The sequence below is a fragment of the Alternaria infectoria genome (genome assembly GCF_024043175.1).
Source record: "Alternaria infectoria strain BMP 0036 chromosome Unknown scaffold_35, whole genome shotgun sequence".
Taxonomy (NCBI): domain Eukaryota; kingdom Fungi; phylum Ascomycota; class Dothideomycetes; order Pleosporales; family Pleosporaceae; genus Alternaria; species Alternaria infectoria.
Window position 1 is genome coordinate 212,861 of NW_026250724.1, and position 23,826 is coordinate 236,686.

General features: G+C 46.3%; 2 protein-coding genes across 2 annotated transcripts; both read left to right on the forward strand.

Annotated features, from left to right (window-relative positions):
- Window positions 1-2,080: 2,080 nt before the first annotated feature.
- On the forward strand, window positions 2,081-2,414 carry J4E92_010399 (uncharacterized protein; the record flags this gene model as incomplete). The annotated part of the gene is made up of 2 exons (XM_051501737.1): window positions 2,081-2,177; window positions 2,314-2,414. The coding sequence occupies 2 exons, from the start codon at window positions 2,081-2,083 to the stop codon at window positions 2,412-2,414; spliced, it is 198 nt and encodes a 65-aa protein (XP_051348086.1).
- A 125-nt stretch (window positions 2,415-2,539) lies between these two features.
- Window positions 2,540-2,968, forward strand: J4E92_010400 (uncharacterized protein; the record flags this gene model as incomplete). The annotated part of the gene is made up of 2 exons (XM_051501738.1): window positions 2,540-2,893; window positions 2,948-2,968. 2 exons carry the CDS (start codon window positions 2,540-2,542, stop codon window positions 2,966-2,968), a joined length of 375 nt encoding a protein of 124 aa, XP_051348087.1.
- Window positions 2,969-23,826: the final 20,858 nt, after the last annotated feature.

A 23,826-nucleotide genomic window follows, 5' to 3' on the forward strand; every position in this document is an offset into this window, starting at 1 on the left:
TTCGTGATCGCAAAGCTACCAGAACGCGGCTGTAGTTGAGCAGGATGTGATACCAAGGTCCGCGTGCTTGAGGCGGTGGGGCGATAGATTTGAGAAGGGCATACACTCTCTCTTAAGGCTGACACTGACGCCCAGTAGACGTGGCGCAGCAGAGGGTAAGGGAATTGACGGAAGACCTGATCCATGGTAGAGTAATCTTTTAGCATGCCTTCGCTGTTGTGGTACACTCGCTCGGTGGTCTGATCAGTGTTCTGGCCCCATACAGATTTGCGTCAGTGGTAGTAGGCAGAGGGAACCTAAGTTTCCAAAAGTGGTACGAGAGAAGCATCCCAAGCAACGTTCGATATGACGGTACGTTCATCTTTCACCATTGGTAAGAGACTACGGTCTGCCAGGTGCGGCAGAGACCTCGTTGTCGACGTCTATAGGATTGAGCTGCATTATCTCGAGGCACTGGACACTCGCTGACCAGACCTGTGGTGGTATTCTTGCATGGTGATACGCCCGGTACTGCATCAGCCCGGTCGAATACGCCGCCCTCGAGCATGGGGATCGAGTCGTGCCGTTTCATCCCGAGACGAACATCGCAATCGTAACATGGTCCCGTCCGCGCCACTGGAGCGTGGTCTCAGCATTGATGTTGCAATATTGGTGCAGGGAAGCTTCTTGTTCGACATAAACTTGATGTCGTCCTTCTCGGGGCCTAGGCGGGTTCGAGTTCACGGCTGGGGTGCACAAGTTCGATAACGGAAGCACCCTTGATGTCGACAGTGAATGGGCAATCAACTCTACGGTTCTGCTGAAGTTGAACGTAGCTATTCTATGAGGCGTAGCATGCTCGATGCGCATGACATACGCTTTCAGCACTCGTGCGGTTCCCGCACGGTTAAGCTTTGCGCACGCGCTTCAGCATGCAGCCGAGCGCGGAGGTACCGGAGGGCGGGGATGACGCCGACTGTAGAAGGGGATGACCAAGTTCCTCTGACGCGTGTTATCGCTGGTGCGCTTGACTTCGTACGGAGTTGGGAAATGGACGGCCTCTGCGTGGAGGGGGTGTGTTTGCCGCAATCGCAACGATATGCCCGCCGTGCTGGAGTGTGTCGAGATTCGACGTGAGGACTGTATGTTGGGAGTATGACGTGGCCAAGGTCGGCGAGAGACGTTGCGGAGCCAGTAGGTGCCGTGACAAATGTGAGAGCCTCAGTAGCACTGGGTATGTGAGTTGAGCTGAAGTATGTCCAAGTTGGGGTGGAGTAACCTAATCCAAGTCCAGGATCAGGTTTGTGGGATACAGGCGGACCACGCCTGCGCGTTCGCGATGCTCGATAGTTGTTGATGACCAATCCAAGGTCGGTGGTGCCGTGAGCGGAAAGGAAATGGCGAGTGCGAGAGACTCTGGGATGCGTGAGTTAGCATGAACAGCTGCTTCGCTCTGCGTATCACCGGGTTTGGACGGAGTGGTGTTGGCTGACGTGCAGTCGATTCGAGCTGGCCATCATGCTGGCGCCTCATCACGTAGCGTGACCCGGTGGCCCGACTGAGCATTTCGTTGCATCGCGCACAGGTTGAGCCATTCCGAGATGCGATCCGCCATGTGTGACTCGGTGTGTTGATCTACAAATCGCCGTGTGCCGTGTATTTCAGTCGGCGCATCGGGGCAGTTGCTGCCTCGCCGCGCTCGTGGGAGGCTGAAACAATCTGCGCAAGCCTCTGTCAGCCAGGCCCATACATGTCATGCCCAGATCACGACTGACCTTTGTGGGAGTCCGTGCTCTTGGCGCGTCATCGTGGCGCTGCCCGTGGGCATTCAATGGGCCGTGGCTACTGGATTGAGCGAATCTGGAAAGTGCGCGTGTTTGGTCGCTGCAGTGGGAAGGAGGAGAGCTGTGTCGGTGCTCTTGGGCATGGCGAGGGCGGGCAAGTTGGCTGCGGCGTCGGCAGTGTTGTGCTGGGAGTCGGCACGGCATAACCGCGTCTCACGGGCGGGGCTCGGGCGGGGCTCGGGTGACATCAGACGACAGACCATCTCAACCTCTTGATGCACTCCCTGGCCTCCCTTGCAGCGTCGCAATCGTTGGCAATGCCCTCTTCGCACATGCTCGCCAACCCATCGGTGGTTGACGAAGACCAAGACAACGGTCCTCGTATGGTCAACATTTCCCCAGTGTGCAACTTCCGTAGGTTACGCGTGTACACATTCCACGTTGATTCCTTCTATGTGTACTTCAATACTCTTTCCTCATCATCCTGTGATTCTCAACTAACCTTTTTAGCAAGGTTATCTCTTAGACTTCAGCTTACAGATGTCGCTAGGTAGACTGATCAAAAAGAACCCCAAGCAGTTTAAGATTAATGGTTTGTTAGTAGTGCTGGCTCGATTTGTGGATGCTGCGGAAGGAGAACCATGGTTCTAGAGGCACATGGTCACTGCACTTAAAAACCTCCGTTCTGCTACACAGTCGCAAACATACTCTCACGCGCATACACACCATCACGCACAATACCCGCGCACACGCTTACAGTTCGCGTATACTCCACGATGTCATCCTCCCAGCAGCAGTTCGTCCCAAGAATTAGACGGGTTCGAGAGCTGCAAGCGTACAAGGACTGGGTCGAGGCAGGGGGATTAGAAAGATTCGCGGCAGAGCATAATGTCAAACCAGACTTCGCTGACCGTCTTTGCGACGTCAAGCCGGACGTAGCCATCGCGTTTTACCTCAAACTCGCGACTATACCTGGCCTAGAAACTACAATGGCACCCCCGAGCAATGAAGTGTATGCCCCCGCCTCTTATGGGCTACAAATCATACAGGACACGGAGAACGGATGGAGCAGCGAACATGAGACGGATGATAAGAAGGCCAGGGAACAGAAAGGCGGAGAGAGCAAGGACGTAAGTCGCAACACTTAGTCCTTGCATCTTATAGTAGGGCTGACAAATGACAAGATCAAGGACGAATCCGATTAGGACTTCTTGTTCCTCGCAGTTTTGAGCAGCCCAAGGAAACGAGGCGCGCCCGATTAAGCCTTAAGTAGCCTGGCAAAGCGCTACAAGGAGGCATGAATACGCGTGCGCTTAGGTATGTACGTGGAACTGAGGAGAGTCCAACGGAGGACACATCGATTGGAGGGGGCTTTGCAACGACATACAGTAACTTATTACCTACCGAATGGAGACGCAAAACCTGCCTTGCTGTTGAAGCTGGGCGGCAATGAAGCTGACGGCTGAGTGTTGGTGGTCTTGGTGAAGATGGCGATGACGTTGATGACAAAGCGTCGCTAGCGACCGTGTAGGCTTAGCGGCATCCGGCCTCGGCCAGCGTTCGCTCTGCGCCGGTGCCAGCTCTCACTGCCACACGCCCGATGCATCCGCCATAGTCCACCATGTCTTCGCAACAGCGCATCGCAGTCATGTCATTCCTCGACCCTATATCGCCGACGTGACATATTTCGCTGCCCTCCACGACACGACTCGCCGTGCGACTCGCCTTCGTTGACCGGCTCATCACCTTGCTGCATGCGACACCGCCCATATTACACACGGAAGCACGTTGGCAGCCGCACCTTGGACACGTCCAGTATCGCGACGGCCCTGCTCTCGAGCGACGTAGTGCACACATCTCCCCACATACTGCATATCCCCCAATCATCGCCCATGTCTAGTCGCAACCAATGGGCAGCCGCTGCCGTCGTCTTCACAACAAGACACGACTAGTCGGAAACTAGGAGGACGGATGCATAGCAGGACAGTGGATGATGGGCCCGGTAGGATCTGCTGCGTAGGAGCGCGCTCAACGCAGCCGACGACAGCCTAGTTGAATCCGACGGCATGATTCCAGGCCACCACCTCTGCTCGACACCCAACATGGACCCCGTGGCCCATCCTTCACGGTACCTGTCGCGCGCAGATTCGGCAGAACCTTGGACTATCTGACCACTGCGCACGCCCGGCTACTGTCCGGAGCAGCGACTTGCAGCCACCTCCACTGAGGACGTTACTTCGGCCATGGAATTTGGCGGAGCTGGTGCTGGGCAAGATAACATGTCTCAGCGTCACCTTCACTGATGAGCATCTCAGGCTGAAGCACACCACTGCGTCTTGGTCAAGAGGTTGCGGAAAAAAGAATCGTTTCATGCCACCTGCGAAGACTACAACCTCATCCATGATCGCCAAATTCACTCCGCAGCCCCCACTGTCGGCGCGAGCCCATTCCAACGGCCGCCGCCTCGCCGAGGACCAGCACCCCGTCATCGCCTGCCCCGCCCTCACATTGACCGCGCGAAGCTTGTCGTCAGTTACGAACGCGTGCTTGTGTACCATGCTGCAGCAGAACGTTATCATCCTCACGATGGACCGAGTCCGCACGACGCCATGTTGCCAGATCACGTATCGCCCGTTAACGGAACGTCAATCGAGGCTCCAGCGGGTTGCCCTTACGCCATCCCTCCGGCCTCTCCACATTGCGAGGACGCGTTCTACACCTGGCCACACGATATCATACGCGTCGCGATAGGTATTCGTCTCCACGACACACATGGCGATCTCGATAGAAGATGGACTCGACAACAAGGGTGGAGTACAACAAGATGGCTGTCACGGGGAATGGCGGTCGCTCCCCGACTGTGGGAGTTTAGGAATTCGACTGGATTGGCACGAGCAGGCTGCAGGTCAACGAAGGGTGAAAAGGCTGACGGCTTCTTACTCAAAGATCGAGTACATGTTGTGCATGGGCAGATCTGCTGCAAGAGTTTGGATAACCCGACGCCTGCTGGTGACTACTCTGAGATGGTTAGGTGTTCATATAGCAGTTCACAATGTTCTATTTGCAATAATAATAGTCTGTCAAGGCAACATACCCCTATTTACCACGCAGTCAAGCACCCTGACCGGAATCTAAAGAATCTATCCTGCCTATCTCCTCCGCGTCAACACGACTATTGGTTGTATGCGCGAACTCCGAACGAAAGAATGGTATCGTTGTTGCTACGAAAGACTGTCTAGTTCCCATCAGTAAATGAGACTTGGCCGATGATCGTCCAAACGGAATGCCAGCAAGTCAGCGACTGTTGGTGGGGATGGATCAGGTCCGAGAGGAAAGCAGTATTCACAGTGGTAGTCCGTTGGGCTGATCCTGATGACCCGTCCGTTCACTCGGTTGCGTCCAAAAGCTTGAACCCGTCCACAAGCTACCCTCGTCACACATGTGGTACATACCGGATGTCCACACGGAGTGTCGAGCAACCCATCGTCTCCATTGCACATGCAGCATTCAGTATGGCTGGACCGGAGGGGATGAAGCTGCTGAGGGCCTAAAGCGAGGTGCTGGGGACAGTAGACTCGTTGGTCGCTGTCGCGACAGGCATTGAAGCATTGCCGGCAGCAGATGCTCTTGCATGTGCTGAGAACGAGTGGGTCCGTGTCTGGGTCTGTGTCGTGTTCGTGGACGCACTGCGAGATATTATTGATGCTATCTTGAGGAGTATCCATGCTCTCTTGAGTATCAATGCTCTCTTGAGTATCAATGCTCTCTTGAGGAGTATCCATGCTTCCTTGTAGATCAATGCTCTCTTGAGGAGTATCAATGCTGTCTTGAGGAGTATCCATGCTCTCTTGGGGATCAATGCTGTCTTGGGGATCAATGCTCTCTTGAGGAGTATCCATGCTGTCATGAGGAGTATCCATGCTCTCTTGAGGAGTATCCATGCTGTCTTGAGGATTAATGCTGTCTTGAGGAGTATCAATCCTGTCTTGAGGAGTATCAATCCTGTCTTGAGGAGTATCGGAAATGCTCCAAAGCTGTCGCCAGCTTTGCTTCGTAATGATTATGCAGCTCCTGAAGAAATCTCCATTCCCCAAAGAAGGCCAGCTCTCGATGGTGAAGATGTAGACGGCCACAAAACAAAAGAAGAGAATGAGACGAACGGATGTCTCGACGACAGCATCGTGGTCGCAGGCTTTGCGAAACGTTACTGGCCAGAAGTAGGTACCGAGCGCGAGATACATGAGCGATTCGACAGACCAAAATTTGGCGGAGTGATATTGCGTGCGGAATAACGCTCGTTCAAAGTAAGCCAATAAGTCCGCGCCTGCTACTAGCACCCACCAAATACTGAAGATGATAAAAAGTCCTTGACCGACGCTTGAACGACAGTAGCATCCCTGATGTACTGTCTCCCAATCAGAGGCTCTGGGCGTTCTTACAGAATCTCTGGTAACCAGCATGCCTATGTATACGGCATCAGTAAGGGATTTTCGTAGGGCAGGACCGATGAACGCAACCGCCCCAGAGTGGTCAAGATAGTATCGTTGGCACTTCCAAACCCCTTCCGCAACCATGCGCCTTGATTCATGCATGATTGATACGATCAGACGCCAGCCCTCGGATAGAATTCCAACAAGAAGACACACTCCTACCATGATGAGGTAGATAGTGAGGCAGGTAGCGATCATAATTCCGCACACAGGCAGGAACATGAACAGGATACTGAAGTTCTTTATAACGGGACCATCGTATAGTAGCATCAGGAACCCCGTGATCGTGAACAGCAAAAGTCCATAGAGGCCATTAAGGAATTTTCCGTCAATCTCTTCATAGTCCCGAGATCTATCGTAGTCCTCAGAGCTAGACATGGTGTCGATGTAGCTTTTAATCAAGCTTACAGTGGCGAATGCGATATCGAAAGGTACCCAGGAGGTGATGTAATGTGACAAGAACTTTGTGTGTATACAGAGTGACGGATCGTTTGTGTAGATATTTGTAGGTGTGCTGAGTACGCGTAGATAGTTGTAATGTGTTGTAAGTCTTTGTATTAAGTCGATAGCTGTACTAGAAGGTTTACAGACTATATACAGATAAGCGAGCATAACTTCAAGAGAACGGCATACGGTGTTCTCCGACAGAGATTTCTCCTCAGGAGTAATGACAATGCATTGTGTAAAAATAGAGACCAAGCGATGTCTCGAAAGAAGTCGACGACTTTCACTGGAAAGAGTCACCTTAATTGCGCTCTCAACTCGCTTCCAGCGCGAGCAGGCGCTGTGAAATGTATCGCGATGTACACAGATAACCTTGGAACTGAATTAGGTCGGAATGTGGCGAAGACCGTGAGCATGCGCTAACTTTGGTAAGGACGAAGTGTAGTCTTAGTCAAGTTGGACATGTCGAGCATTAGCGTGACTGACATCTTAGAAGAAGATGTTGACGTAGACCTGTCGAGGAGGTGATGCTGTTGCTCGATAACCATGTAGCAGTCAACTTCGCTCGTGCTTCGTCGATAGATAGTAAAGCAAGCGTCGACGCTGGTCGCGCGCGAACTACCCACTGCGTCTGTCTTTTCTTTTCGCCCATAACCACCTCAAAGGTATGCTTGCACATAAGAAGCTATGCCGGTCTCGAGCAAAGAGAAACTCGAACGGCGGCATTGCAGCAATATTGATAAGCAGCACGGCAAAGAAACTCACTATAACCTTACGAACAGTCGACGTGCAATTGAGGCTTGGCTGCATGAATAAATTTGTTCTTGCTTCGCGTCTCAAAAACCCCTTGCAAGATTAAGCCGGACTATCTAGGTAGGATCACGGACAATGGGACGAGTGGTGTAAGGTCGAATGCGCAGTTCGAGATACGTCCGTAGATCTCTTTGACAAACTCGTAGATACATCGACGAGAGAGCCACACCCAATACTTATTGAGTTCCTGGGAAACGTTCAGGCTTGGTAGAAGAGTGACGAACCGGTCCCATCCAACATCACGCTTTGAGATAGCCCCGTGCGCACGTTTGCATCTGGTCCCAAAGATAGGGCAGATGCGCCGGTGCACGCGACATGGCCATGGGCATCTTGTAGCGTGAGCTTATACATCAACCGCTCATCTTTCCCCGTCCTCGCAATGTAGGCGGACCCAGAATTACGTTCGATTACGATAGCCTTTCGATAGAAGTACGATGCAACAACCATGGGCAAGGGGACGGCGAGGGCAATATGCAGTGCTTGACGTACTGCTTAGAAACCATGTGCGAGTAGCAGACGTTGCAACAGTTCCTGGAGATAGCATGGAAAGAGGCGCGAGCATGGTTACTTCAGGATATGTCCTCACTGTTTCGTCCCAGCCTCATAATGCACAGTTAGCAGTTTGTGGGCGAGAGGCATGTAACAAAAGAACAGATACTATCAGCGTTGGATATCGTTCGGTCCAAAAGGGTGGAGGGTAAGGTCCCCAGCTTCCTCCAATCTTCATGGGTGGACATACTCACCCATGGCGACATTAAGAGGCAGTAGACTCTGGAATTACGAACCTTGTGGCAAGATATATCAGGCTTCTACCGCCACCAGCGAACGCGCCAGCGTGCGCATGGGACTGGACTGGCCATCTTGGAGGTTGCGCTGGGCGAGATTGGAAGTCGCACACCATCCAAGTCCTTGAAGGTCACCAGGAACCCAGTGCCCTTCCCACAGGCCAGAGGGATCGTCGGGTGTAGCGATGACTCCGAGAGCCAATCGTCTGAGGCGTTTCACCTGGAATGAGCGACCTACCTCCAGTCCAGACTGGGAAGCAAAGGTACCCCGCGCCATGTTCCCACGAATTTGAGATGGTCTATGCACAGCCACGCTTCCTATCTGCGCATGGCTCAGTTGGGGGCTGACAAACGGGTAGCACAGCAAAGTTGGAGAGGCGGCGGCAGCAGCAGGATCCAGGACTGTGTCTGGTAACGCTCTGACCTGCTGGTGAGGCGCTGACTAGACCAAGATAGCTCTAGTCGCAGGTCAGCGAGGGCGGGCCGCGGAATCCTTGGATGCTCTCGGGCCGCGTGCCGTATTCTTCGCCTCCGCGTCAAGGCGACAAACACAGCGAGTTACCGCGCTTGGGTTTCTGCTGCCCGGTCGTCGGAATGACTAGTGAGCGTCACACTCCACGCCGACCGTACTGAAGCTCGAGCATGACGTTCCCGGCTATTGCGCCCCATTTGCAACGGGACGTCCGCGCGAGGAAAAAGTGGGAGGCCGCATTTCGACGCTGGAAAATCGTAGTGGATGAGGTTATCGTGTAACCATCTCCGCAATAAAAAGGAGTACCGAGCCCGCCATTTTCAGGTAGAGAGTTGCATCTGCGCACACAGCGCGAGAACGGACCCCCTGACGCCTGTACTCCACGAAGCGGTGAAGGCATCTACGCAGCAAAGTGGACGAAAACGGATATGATGCGCCATTGAGGGTCAAAGTTTTCCCTGAAGCCGGTCTTTGGTACCGGCCCCGAAAGGTGCGATGATGGACGTGTTCAAGTTGAACTTATTCAGGTATTTAGTCACGTTTCATGCTAAGGGACATACTCTTTTTGGCTACTCTGAACTTGCTCGCATGGTCTGTGACCACTATCGATGGGTGAACCCATGAACTGTACCCAATACAATCGCGATGCGAAGCCCCGATGCATGTCCTGCCACATCCTTTCCCACCTTCTTTCTAGTCTTTGCTCAGCTTGTTGCAGAGTGCATCACTTGCTATCGGAAGATGCAGGCCAGGCCGCCAACGCACGACGTAGGACATGAGCTGCATGTGCAACGCTTCAATTCATCCAGACATAGTGCTTTGTAGCATTGCGCACGCCAGATCTGTGAAAAATCCATATTGATCTCACCGCATCTTGACCCTCCCTTCATACTAAACGGCATATCACCCAAATTCCATTCTGATGCATGCTGGGATAGCTATCAGTGCACTCTCGTCCCCACAGCGAAGCATCGGACCTACGTCAGCTCTTCAGTGCTCCACAATCAAGACTGTATCTCAGAAAAACAACATCCAACGTCGTGTCCACCGCGTTTCACCCTACCGCCTGGATTGTCAGCGATGCGGTCGCGTTGCTAGCGCGGTAGAGATACTTACGGGAGGAGCTCAAGTGCCGTTGTATCGAGCTTGACATCTCCTCATGCTTACACCCTAGTCACAAGTTTGGCGAAGCAGAGCACTGTACCACGTGGTTCATCCATACCTAGGTAATCCCGATAGCATTACATCCTCCGAGATTCTCCCCAGCGCCGCTACCCAACCCACCATCCATCTCTCCATCTACGAGGAAAGCCAAACGTCTCAACAAGAGGAAGATGTTCTCGAAGTCACTACGACATTACCAGACGACGTGAGCTGAGTGCCTCTGCCGCCGTCACCAGCCCACCCCTCGCACACTTTCTACTACCACAGAGGCTAGTCGCCTCGCTCTAGCGTGGGACATCAATTGTCACTCTAAAACCCTTGTGTCTCTCGTACGGACTTTCAATGTACCCATGAACCCACGCATAGCAGATTCGGCACGATCATCGCGCACATGATCCACGCGGAGACGGCTTCTATCCAGACAAGTTAAGCCCAGAATGCCACTACTAGGACATCTAGTTCAGCACTCGTTAAACTTAGTTAGGGTTAAAAGAGATGGTGACGGTTATGGAGTGGTTCCAAACTCAAAGGACTCGCTAGATGCGACTAGTTCGACCTTCTTGTCTTGTATCTCGTCTTTCTCATGTCACTTCAAGATCGGTAGCTATGTCACGTAAGAGCGAACTCACTGCTGGCAATGGGTTTTGAGAGAACTAAGTCACAAGACAAGACATTGTCACATTGTCTTTCGGTGTATCATTCAGTATCAAAAACGAAAAGCCTCGTTCACCCCTACTGCATTACTACCGCAAAAGTAGATCAAGAACCAGTGACTGCAGACTGCATGTGCACCTGGGGCTCAAAGCTTGGGCAGAAAGTACCGCGACATTGCACGGGTCTCGGACCTGTGACCGAAGAATGCATGTTTGGAGAACCTAGATCGTATATAGACCTATATCAAAACCTCGTGAGGGCACGTGAGGGGGATTCAAACAAGCCTACTACTTTGCAGTTGCCACCCCTTCACTGTGATTAGATCACACACTCCAACGCGTGTAATGTTCTTGGCCTCCATGACAGCCAAATGAGCGGCTACACTACAATGCGAAGCCATTTCCAAACTACAAACGACCCCCAATTCAATATTGCTCTCTTACGAAAACTGCCCAATGAAAGACGGAAAGCCGAGTTCAGACATGCTCACTACTCCGCATACCACGTTCTTCCCGCCCATTGAAGCCATTGATGGAACAGGTAATCTTCTCGTCGCTTCGGAGTTCGCACTGGCAGGGTGCGCGGCGTCCTGGCGTGCGTCCCGTTGAATACGGACCTATAGATAGAGGTAACATCCCCGGGAAGCACCCACCTAGGCGTTCGGGTACGCATAGTAGGCGTAAATATTGCCGCGCGGACTGCTCGATGCTGCCTTAATCAAAGGTATGATACTCAGGCGCCGAAGACAAAGAGGGCTGTACAGATAAGGAGCGTATACATTGCGAGACACGGCAGCAAAAGCACACGTCCTTCGTGAAGCTCTGGTGGCTGTTAGGGCGTGGGTTGTCCGGGTGGAGATGTCTTACGCGGTTATGATTGGATTAGCACACGTGTCTCGGAAGGGACAGAAGAAGCTCTACATTTTCGGCGAGCTCCTTGATAAGTAGCTGGAGACTGAGGGTCTTGTTCACAATGGCGGCCAATGATTAGCGTCGACCCCATGAGAATCTATGAACTCTTCTGCAGCATCTACTTCGCACCGTCTTCCGCATTATCATTGGGGGGAGCGTATTGCTGTTGGCTGCCTCTTGCTCGCCGTGGGCCAGCCCACAAAGTTGATCTGGGCCGAAAAAGTACATCGACGCCCCCACGAATACCGATATATCAATGACAATGCTAACCAAGAGCCACCAGTTCAGTGAAGAGTAGTACGTTGCCACCATCATGCAAGCCCATGTAAGTTGAACGTTGCTCCCGATAGCGCTGTAGCGTATTGCCAGGGGTCTTGAAAGTAGTCTGGCCGACGAGATAATCGCTCCGCCAGCCACTTGGAAGGAGCTAACCATAGGAACAGACGATGCGTTGCGATGAATCTTGCGAGGAGTAGCGCGATGAATGCGATAATGATCGTAATGATGATACTAAGCACCTTGGAGAATCGGAGAGACATTAAGATACCTTTTGTCGAGGTTCAGGCCGGAGTCTGCGTTTAGCGCGGTGGGTTGTGTAGGTGAGGACAATGCAAGCACGATCAAGATGAGAGTTGATTTCGGGGTTGTGGATTGCAAGCGCGCAATGAACTGGAATGGGTTGGCGTGATGTAATAGTTGGAAGACGACCCCAGACTCGATCGATATCGTGAAGATGGTCGGACGGCAGAACTAGAGATGATGGACTGATGCTGCAAGTGCAGTGTTGGCTGCGAAGAGGCCAGCAAGGGTTACGATAAGAGTGTATGTACTGGCCTAGCGAGCGAATGGTGCGAAGATGTGTGAAGAGATCAACAGAAGCTGCTCTTGTTCGCGGCGACGGAGGAAAAGACTGGTGTGCAGGCAGCCAGCTGCGTACGTATCTTACAACGGAGAGAGCGCGACAAAGAGCGGAAGTCAATAGATCGACGCAAAGACAAACGTGGGAAACGGGTGTGAGCAAGCATAGCGGCATTGTATTAGTATTGCCGCCAAGTCCCGCGTTGAGGTCGGCTGTTTCGACTTCACCTATTTCATAACCGGCAAGATCGCTAAATACGATGGCATCACAAGGATCATCAATATCGTCTAGAAGTAGCTCCCTATTCTCGCCCATGGCAACAAAGTCGAAGTAGATAAACCGATGCGAACGTGACGAGCTGGGAAGGTTGCGTGGGGTCGTTCTGCATCGGCGGGCTTTAACGCATCGATGTACGAGTCTCGAGTTTAGTGTGTGATAATGCCTGGTGAAATCTACTTCCCTTCCACTTGTCACGACGCTTTGCTACCGTTGCTCGACCTTTCTTAAGAGTATATACTTTAATCTGCTAATTCTTGCTTGGACGTATCTCTATTGATCGTCTAACAACACTATCCTCTAGTGGCTTGTGCTCGAAGAGAAGTTGGGATATGCAGCCGATCACAGACGTGTTTAAGGTGAACGGGCTACCTGCAGCGTCGCCCGTTATTACCCGCGTCTTGCCTAGACTCGAGAATTTAAAGGCAAGAAGAACAAGGCAGTGGTACTTGCGCTCTGCTAGCTTCGAAGAGAGATGGAGAACCCATGGCTCCAGCTCAGCGAAGATGTCGCCCGGTGTGGCGTCGTGGGAGAATAAGCGATTGAGTTAAAGGGACTCGTCATCTAGCGTGGCCTTGTGCGTACGGAGGTCAGGGACAAAGCGCTTGTGCGGCGTAGGGTTCGTCTGGCGCCAGATGCCCTAATGCGCGACAGGACATAAGGGTTTCTTCAGCCCATCGTAGCGCGCTTGTATCGTTTTGGCTGTCTCTTTCGGGAGATCGGGTTCCTCGCATCTGTCCTCTGCGCCGAGGTTGTGGTCCAGCGTCGAGACGTTTGATGCAGGGGCCTGGGGCTCTGGACGGAAGGCTTGCTGGCCCTCGCCCGGAGACTGTTGTTCGTGGTCCTGTTGGGTTTTGAACCTATCCCGGAGGCTGTAATTCGTGATGGTGGGGGGTCATAGGAGACCTCGTTGCAATCGGCTTAGTCAGGAGAACGAAGGTTCCTGGGCCTCTTCCGAAAACTGCTGTGCGCGGTCATGTTGGGTCGTCGGAAAACTCGGTGCAGGCGGCTGCGGATGTAGTTCGAAGGCTCGATGCGCGGTCAAGCGCTCTTGGGTTCGGAGGAGGTCATCTACACGCGTAGTCGTTTCTGGAATCTGTTTCGGTCAATCGCTGTGTCCATATTGCCGTACAAGCACATACCTGTCTGTCGTCGGCATACGCGGAATGGTCACTCTCTTTGGTTCAAACGAGACTTGCCGTGTCCGGCCCTCGGCAAAGACGTCCCGAAGCCTGGCCTATGTGATGGCAGTATAAGCAAGGCGGGCCAGGGCGATAGCAGCCAGCTGCTCGACAGAAGGTAGGCCCTGGGGCACGTTGCTGTCTTGGTCGATCATCGCGGTGGGCGGTGGACAGCCTGAGCGGCGAAGAGCGGGCTGTCTGGGAGGCTCTACATACAGCAGGGCCCGCCTGAGAAGCGCTGCGCAGGCCGAGGGATGCAGCAGCACGCACGTTGCCGGCGCCGTTGTCGCGGCGGCCTGGGCTGCTGCATCCGGCCTTGGAGGTGACGAGAAGGCATGTCGAGCATGGCATGTGTGGGTTGAGCTCCATGGTCTCGTGCTGCGCCTGGCCTTCACGCGCGTGTCGCGACCCGTCGACGTCGGGCGATGACGCACTAGTGGAAGCGAGACTGCGCCACGCTGATTTGGTACTGGCGTCAAACCTCCATGCATGCTCGATATAGCACCCCTACACTCACTCGTGACGAACCAGTCCATGGGCTACGTAGGCTCAGCAACGGCTCCGTCGGCCTACCGAGTGCGTCCACAAGATTGGGCATTTCTTCTGTAAAACACTATATATCCACAACATCCTTTTTTATCAGAGCAAGGTCGCGATAGTCGCTGATCATAGCTCCCGACTCTTTCCTCGTCGTCGGCGTCAATATATTACGTGCGTATCTTTGTGCGACTCTGCGGTTGCGGAGCAATTAGGCCCTCCTTTTCCCACTTTCCCTATGCTTTCTACCATCCTCCAATGCTGGGCTTGCGTGATAAATTCTTCGATATCGTCAAGATTGAATTTTATGTCGCGCAGGATTTGAAGCAAAGATTCGTTCGGCTTGCGGGCTTGTCGTAGACTCACTGCAGTGCTGTCTTCTTCCCCGGGCTTGTGGGAATCGCACATTCGTGGTGTAATGCTGCTCGATGGACACGGTTAGAAGAATGTTGTGATTCAGATGGAACAGGTTGAAGTTTACGATCAGAAGTGAGAGAGCCTTGGAAACATGTCGTTTGCCCGCTGGGGCCATTGTCATGCGGGTACGGACGTGGTTGCTGTCGTGCCACCCAGCAACACCGCAATCATGTCACACGGCTATGGATTGCTCACCGTCGATCTCTTCACCTTCCCTCCGCCCAGTTTTACTTCAGGTTACTTCTCCCCACCTTCCACAACACGCACTTGGATATCAGTCTTGCAGTCACGGTAGCTTTTGACGGTCACAGTTGTATTCATCAAGCTTAGATCATCCAAGTCATAATTTCCGGCTGCTACTCATCACACTCTGGCAGGATAACTGTTGATCACTGCTTCTACTCGACTTGCTTCCAATAGTGGTGTGGCAGTTCGCGACTAACGCGCTCACCTTCAACGTGCCTGTCCAGGCCGACAGCGACAGTGTCAGATGTCTCCTGGGCTTCCCATCGGCGGCATACGTCGAGGGGTAACTGACCAGCGCCCACCATGAACATTTTCCGTATCCTGCCTTGAGCTGGGAGAAACAATAAGCTAGCCATGTACGGGCTTGCGATCGAGTGAGCTACTGCGACAAGCACAAGTGCCGACATCGACAATCCGATCTGCCAGGTTGTCAAGGCCCTAGTATTGAGTACAGATCTGCACATGAGTGAAAAGGCATCTTAGATCACCTGTATTCCACACGTAAGGCAATCAGGATTCACCCAGGATTCACCCAACACTTTCGTCAGTCACGTTCAGCGCAGGTGAGCTCAAGTAGTCTGCGTCTTTTGTCACAGATTCTACGTATATCAACCTTCTTGAATTCTCTTGAGAGGAATACATTGTTCCTACGTAGCTTAAAACAAGATCCAGAACGGTGCTGTGCTCTATCGATTCACTTGAAAAGCTTCGGTGGAATTGCTTGATTGACCTTCACAACTGTTATAACCGTGATATCGTTGACCTAAATAAAGGGGAGCTTGTCGTCTGGGAAGAGGAAGTTTGCTGCGACAAAGACGATAACGGCTCCAACGATGATGTAAATCAAGATCGTGATGACAAGTAGGCATAATCGTACAGGGTCGAACTCGGGCTCGAGATTGTGAGGAGGATAATCTAGAGGCCTATAGGACTCGCTCCGCATGGACTGAGGTCGAGCATCTTGTCTATCGTGCCCAAGCGGCCTGTCCATCCCGCTCTCCATGTACGGAGCTGGCTCTCTTTGCGCATCAGGTTGAAGCGGCCCGTCTGCGCCGGTCATTTCGTACGGATCTAGCTCTCTTTGCGCATCAGGTTGAAGCGGCCCGTCTGCGCCGGTCATTTCGTACGTATCTTCTCTTTCCGCATCAGGTTGAAGCGGCCCGTCTGCGCCGGTCATTTCGTACGTATCTTCTCTTTCCGCATCAGGTTGAAGCGGCCCGTCTGCGCCAGTCATTGCGTACGGATCTGGGTCTCTTTGCGCATCAGGTTGAAGTGACCCGTGAACGCCGCTCTCCATAGACTGCGCCAGTAAGTCCCCTGGATTTTGCTCCGGGTCTGGCCCTGGCGGCTCGTGGAACTCGTTGTCGTTAAGGGCAAGAGGACGAGTTACGTTATGGTGAAAGTCGTTATCGTGGATGTCAACAATATTTGGAACCCGATCGAGATGATCTTGGCGTTGTTGATGTAGTGTCTCTTGACTAAACGGAACAGGCGCACTTGCGAGAGATCGAGAAGACAACAGACCCTGTGCTGGGTGTCTAGCTCTCGATCGTTCTGTCGACTCGATCAATAGTTCTAGGCGATCAAGTCTAGTCATTAACAGGTCTGCGGCCTCTTGAAAGGGGCAGTCGGATACGGGTGGAGTCATTCCAGTCGTCGACGGAAGAGGTTGTTGAGTAGCAAGATTAGACTCTTGCCTTCCCAAGTTGCTTTGTGTGCCCGTGTAACGATCGGTGGTAGTTTGGGTGCCGTCTTCAGATCTGGCTCCTCCAGGTAATCCGGGTCCACCAGTAGTACCCACATGACCGGCACTGAAGTTACCCGATTCGTGATGCGATGTCGCATGTGCGGAGGTGCAAGGCAGGCCTTCTATATAGACACCACCATTGTCGTCGAGCTCGCTGACGTCGATGGTGGTGTTGATTGTAATGCGAACCATTGTGTGTAAAAGTCTTCAGGTGCGGTAGGCGATTCAATGTCAACAACTTTGCGGGGTTGTAATTGAGATGAGTTGTAAGTTTATGGCTACTGCTAAGCGGGCAGTTCTTTATACAGTCTGCTCCCGCCGCCGCTAAATAAATTTTGCTGGTACCTGATTGCCTTCGACGCTGTTCGGAAACTCAAGGTGAATGTCTCCAGTAGTTCCATCATTGTTATCGACATTGTTTGTACCCTCGGCGTGCGCGTTTCCAGCGATGTATTCACTATTCCCGGCGTGATAGGTGTGGTCAACATGAGCCTTTCTGACGACACTGCTGTACTGCACAGCATGCGTATTATCTGTGAATTTGAACACGGGGTCTCTACGGAGGGGCTGATTGAGATTCGCTCGATCAATGGGCCACGTCCAGAGCTGTCTTTCATTCTCTCGACGGTTGAGTTCAGACAACTTATTGGCATCAGCTTCTTTCCTGCAGAGATCATGAATCAGGAATTACTGCTCGTCAATTGCTGCGCCATGAGAGACGGCGTATCCTACACCTGAATGCTGCAACCATGTAGAATCGTGTCAAAGTCCGACGTGTGTTTGTCTTGCCACTCCGTCTGGATAGTGAGAAGCTTGGAATATAGGTTCTGTGCCCTTCCGTCATGCTGTTGCACACCTGAAGCAGGCTGGCCTTTCGTATCTGAGCGAAGTTAGCAATCAGATTGGTCAGGAACAGGTCGTCTACTATGCTGTCTAGGCTTCGGCGGTCCCGCTGAGCGGAGGAAGCTATTTCTACATGCAAGAGACGCTGAGCTCCTCTGCGCCCTTGCATCGCCGTGTTTAGACTTGTCTTCTCTCTTGACGAGCTCTGGGGAATCGATACCCTCGCGCAATGAAGGTGCACATAGATGACCACTTCTGATACCACTTTCTCTGGAACACTGGGCAAAGAGCAGTTTCTTCCTAGCAATGTCAGTACGTGAGCGAAAGAAACGCTTTATACTCGCCTTCGGGCTTGGTTGAAGAACTCAGGATAGGCGCAATGCATACGCTGCTGGTCCTCAGCGTAAAAGAAGGGTATTCTGGTGAATGCAGATGTTATATGATAGTGTGAAAGGATTGAGAGACTGAAAGAGGGAGCAGGCAGTAGTATTGTGATTGCAGCTAAAAGCGTGTGTGCTGCTGCTCAAGCTGGCGAAACATGGTGAGAAGGCAAGGTGCACAGTGACCTCTCATGCCTCTTAATCCGGTCCAAGGTACTTTACCAGCGTTGTCGCTCCACGAATCTTGTAATAATGAAGGGTTCCCGTCCATAGGCTTTCCTCCCTCGTGTTTGTCCTTTCCCAACGACAGAGCGATGCAACAGCGACTATCTAGCAGGACGAGACTGTACGAGTATAGGCACCCATAGACTTGCCGGCGATGGGTGGGAATGACCAAGAGACATCTGCATGTGATGGTGAATATCATGTACGCATCACACCGCTACCTAGGTTGTGATGGTGGCCCACGTGAGCGACGCTGGACCTGAACCACCCGGGCTGCTGCTCTTACACGGGACGGTGCATGAGGAATTATGGCGGTCTTCCTGAGTTGCTTTCCCGCTTTCTGTTGCCCCAAGCCAATGGTTAGACTGTGTTGGCCAGACGGTGTGAAATAACAGGGGCGCGCAGCTTTGGTGTGCGTGGCCGTGCACGCGTAGCGGCCCTGAAACTGCGCAGCGCTGGTGGTGGCCGCAGGCGCATCAAAAGACGTGCCTCCGCTGATTTCGCCAAGTGCGGGATTATCGCAGGTGCAAACGTGGCCCGGGGCACAATCCGTGCACTACCAGAACGCGTGCGTCGTTATGGCACCTGACCTGCCACAGTACAGCGCCTGCACACGGAACCTGTACCACACACGGCACAGCTCTGCATCGCCCTCGCCACAAAACCATCGACCACATCGCCCGGTCGAAGGAACAAACGTGTGCCAACATGACCGCATGGCAATATCCGGTGTCTCAGCCACTAGCAAAATGCGCCCAATCGACCTTGGAGAAGATGCCACAATGGTACGCGATGCGCAGGCTAGGGCTTTACACGGGCTTGACATGTCAGATAGGCGTTAACACAAGTTCCTTGCTATTACTCCTATTGCAAACTTCCCCCCATTAAGCTTCGTGTGAAAGCTCTTAACTACAACAAGGCCTACACAAGTGCGATAAGTATGTAGTGCATTTCTGTAACGGTAATTAGCTGACAGGCAAATGATGCATCGTGTGTAGCATGCGGTTCTTTCCGACAAAGCCCGTGGTAAGCTACCGATTCCTGAAGCTGGGCCCGAAGACTAGGAAAAGCCTATGGCCTAAGACAGCGAGGGAAGCGAGGAAGCCGCAGCGAATAACAGCGACTCTTTTGGCGAAGATAGCTTTTATAATAGTAGTTACACTATTTAAAGAAATAGAGAAGAGAAAGTTTCTATAGAAGGTATTACTAGTACTATAGTCTATTATATATATATTTATTATATAACTAAGTTAATTAGAGCTACTTTAGTATCTATAAGTCTTATCTTAAAGATAGCTATAGAGAATCTACTATAAATTTATAATATCTAATCTTCTATAGTTCTAGATTAACTCTTTTCTAGCTAGATAAGTATACTTAGCTAGCTCTCTATATATTATATTAAGTAAATATCTAAAAAATAATATTAGTAGTAGTAACTAATTTAAATAACTTAGATATAAGTATATAAGTATATATATAATAGTATAACTTAAATATAAGTATATAAGTATATAGATAATAGTATAACTTAGATAGCTACTCTAAGACTAAAGTTCTTAGTAAGACTATTCTAGTTAGAACTTTAATATATTTATATACTTTGTAGTTCTACTTTATAGATTTAAAAATAATAATAGTAGTATTCTTTTAGACTTTACTTCTCTCTATATAATAGTTAATCTACTTTCTAAGTAATAATATTATACTAAAGTAGAAGTAGCTATATAGTAGTGTCTAGTTAAAAGAAACTCTAGAGAATAAATTAATACTTATTTAATAGTTTTAATTAACTAATAACACTATTACTAATATTCTTTTACTTATTTTAGTATAATATACACTATTTACTTATTTCTACTTATAACTTAGGTATACTAATATAGTACTCTAGCTATCTAAGCTTTATTTTCTTCTCTAAATAGCTTTTTTATAAAGTCTATATCTCTTTTACTTATAATCTTTCTTATACTTTATTTTTATTAGAACTTAGTAAAAGTATTAACTTAATACTTAATAACTTTCTCTAATATACTCTTTCTATTATTATATTAGTAGAAGAAAAAAACTTATCTAAGAATAAGCTAGCTAGTTTATAAAATAATATAAGCTTTTTTAATATTAATCTAAGCTATAACTTTATTAGTACTTATACTTTATTTAATACTAGTATTATTTTCTATAAACTTTTAGGCTAGATTACTACTAATATTATAGCTATAGAGCTTTTTAATTTTATTTTATAGCTATAGAAAAAGTATTTTATTATTAAGAAAAAGAGTAAAAGTAGATAAGTTAGAGTTATTAAGAATTTAATCTAGAAGAAAAGTTTTATAGCTATTAAAGCGTATAAATATCTATTTAGTTAGTAATATATAGTAGTAGTAGTAGTAGAGATAGAAGAGTACTTACTAATATAGTAGGTAAAGTAGGTATTAGAGAATAGAAGAATATTCTTAAAAAGCCTTTTTATTATATCTAGTATACACAGCACTATTAAAAGTATCTTAGTATTAACTTTCTATACGTAGAGATCTTAATAGATACTTATAAATAAACATTATATTAATAGTATATAGTACTAAAGTATTTTTTAAGTAAAAAATTAAAAATATTAAAATATTAGCTAGAGACTTAGAGCGCTAAGCTCTATAAAATTTAATCTATCTAATTATAAGTAGACTATAAAAGCTTAATATCTTATACTTATCTCTATATTATATATACTATTACTTATAATATAAACATAATAAATTTAATTACGTAGAAGTAGCTATTCTTTATTATAGTATATTCTTATTAAAAGTAGATAAGTACTACTATAATCTTAACTCTATATTAGTATCTAGTACCTTAAGTCTAATTTAGAGTTATCTTTATAGTAAAAAGATATTAGAAAACTCTAAGCTAGTCTCTTTTAGAACTATAAGAATAATTTTAATATTAATTTAAAATATATTACTATTAGTAATAAGGTTATTACTAGTCTATAGTATAAACTAACTCTATACTTACTTATATAATAGTCTAGTTTATACTATAGCTAGAAGTAACTAAAGATATAGTAATAGAAATTCTACTAATAGAACTTATAATATCTATTCTTTATTAACTCTAATCTTATCTTAATTTTCTAAGTAGCTAGTAATATTAATATAATAGCTACTACGTTTAAAATAAATCTTACTTAAGATAATAATAATATATAACTATTATATCTATCTAAGTAAAGATACTAAGTAAAAAAAGATAAGCTATAAATACTTTATTTCTAGTATTTTATTTCTTATTTTTTATACTTAGAATTCTAGTAATAGTTTTATACTACTAGTATATAGTCTACTTTAAGTATTAAATTAGTATAGACTTTATATTAAGTTTTATAATATATATAAAGTTATAAATATTATTAGTTATAGTTATAAAGAATAAAGAGGTAATAGAAACTATTCTCTAAATAATAGAATATAGCTTTATTAGAATAAAGTAGTTAAATACTATAATAAATAGTATAACTAATAAAGATTATAATAAAATAATTACAAAGTAGATAATAGGTAAAAAGTAATAATATTATTACTAAGTAAAGAATAACTATAAAGAATTACTACTTTTTTTATAGAAAATAGCTTTTAGAATAACTATATAAATATCTACTTCTTTCTACCTAAAGATAAGAATTTATAATTAAATCTACTTAATTTTTAGATTTATAATCTAAGTCTGCTAAATATCTTTTATCTCTTAGATTTATAATACTAGACTAGTACTAATTATATTAGTCTATATATTATATTATATTAACTAATAATTAGCTTATTACTAGATCTTTTAGTAATTATAGAAAGAGAGATAAGAAAGATAAAAGTTATTATTTTATGTAATAATTCTAATAATAGCTAGGCTAAGATAAATAGAAGTGTTTTAGATTTATTTAGTATAGTAGATTAAAACTAGCTACTAAAATCTTAATTACGTAAGTAATTAGATTTACTAGAAATTTTTCTAATTTGTTAAGAAATAATAATAAGTGCAATCTTAATAAAGCTTAATAATAATAAAAAGATAATAATAACTAAGTTATTATAATCTTTATAATTTTTAAGTCTAATTTAAAGTTAATCTTTTAGTAAAGAAATATTTAAAAATTTTAAAAAGTATTAAAAACCTCTAAGCTACTTCTCTTTATAACTACTAGAATAATTCTAATATTAATTTAGAATATATAAGTATTAGTAATAAGATTATTACTTATTTAAAGACTAACTCTATACTTATCTATATTACTTTCTAGTTAGTAGTATAACTAGAAATAACTAGAAAGATCTAGTAATTATATAATATATATAGTAATTAGAATACTACTAATAGAACTTAGAATATCTATCTACTATTTACTATTCTTATATTCTTATTCTTTAAATCTTATATTAGATAACTATAATATATAACTATAGTGTCTATCTAAGTAATAGTACTAAAAAAGAAAAGATATACTATAAATCTCTTATTAGTTATAATTTATATCTTTATATCTTCTATATCTAGAATTCTAGAACTAGTTTTATATTACTAGTATAGAGCTTACTCTAGATATAAAGATAGTAAAGACTTTTTATAAGCTACTCTTTTCTAGTTAGCTTACTAACTTGATAATTTTCTATCTAGTCTATAGAATTAAGATTTTACTTACTATTCTAGAATATATATCTTATTAGTAAGCTTCTTAAATAGAAGAAAAAAAGAATAAATTAATAAAACCGTAACTTAAATAACAAAAACTTTTAGAATATTTAAAGTCTTAATTTAACTTTTAATAAAACTTTCTATAGCTCTAGAATAATATATAAAAGTCTAATTATAGCTTTATATTATTATTTTAATAAATAGATAGTATATTACTCTATAGTTACTAGAATAGCTTTAAAAAGAGCTTCTTTAATAAACTCTTTTCTAGTAGAAAGAAAGTAGCTTATATAAACTTTAAACTAGTAATATAGTTATATAAAAAGTAAATATTCTAGTAATAATAGAGTAACTTAGTAAAGCTTCTTAGTAGAATAGTAAGATAACTTAGAAGTAAAAAATTAGTTATATACTTATAATTACTTAGAAGGCTTATAAATAGTTTAAAGTCTAAATATAGTATTTAGTATTAGATTTAAGCTACTTTAATATATTTTTAGATTTCTAAAAGTAACTTATAGATTAGAAAGAGTATATCTTAATTAAGAAAGATCTTAGTAGATATATTCTAACTATAAACTTTAAGAATATATTACTTTATTAGTTTTAAGTTAATACGTATATATAACTATACTACTAATCTTTTAGAAGTTAATATTTAAAATAATTTATAAAGTAGTTTTATATTAAAATAGCTTTATAGCTTATCTAGATTTTAAAGCTTTAACTACTATTAAGATAGTAGTACTAAGACTCTAAGCTTTACCTTACTTAATATAATATCTCTATAAGTAGATAAAACCTTAAGTTATATATTCTTTAGTACTAGTAGTAAACTTTACTCTTTTAGAACTAGCTTATTAACTATAGAATTAATAGCTTACTTATAAGCTCTACTATATTTGTCTACTTATACTATATATAAAGATTACT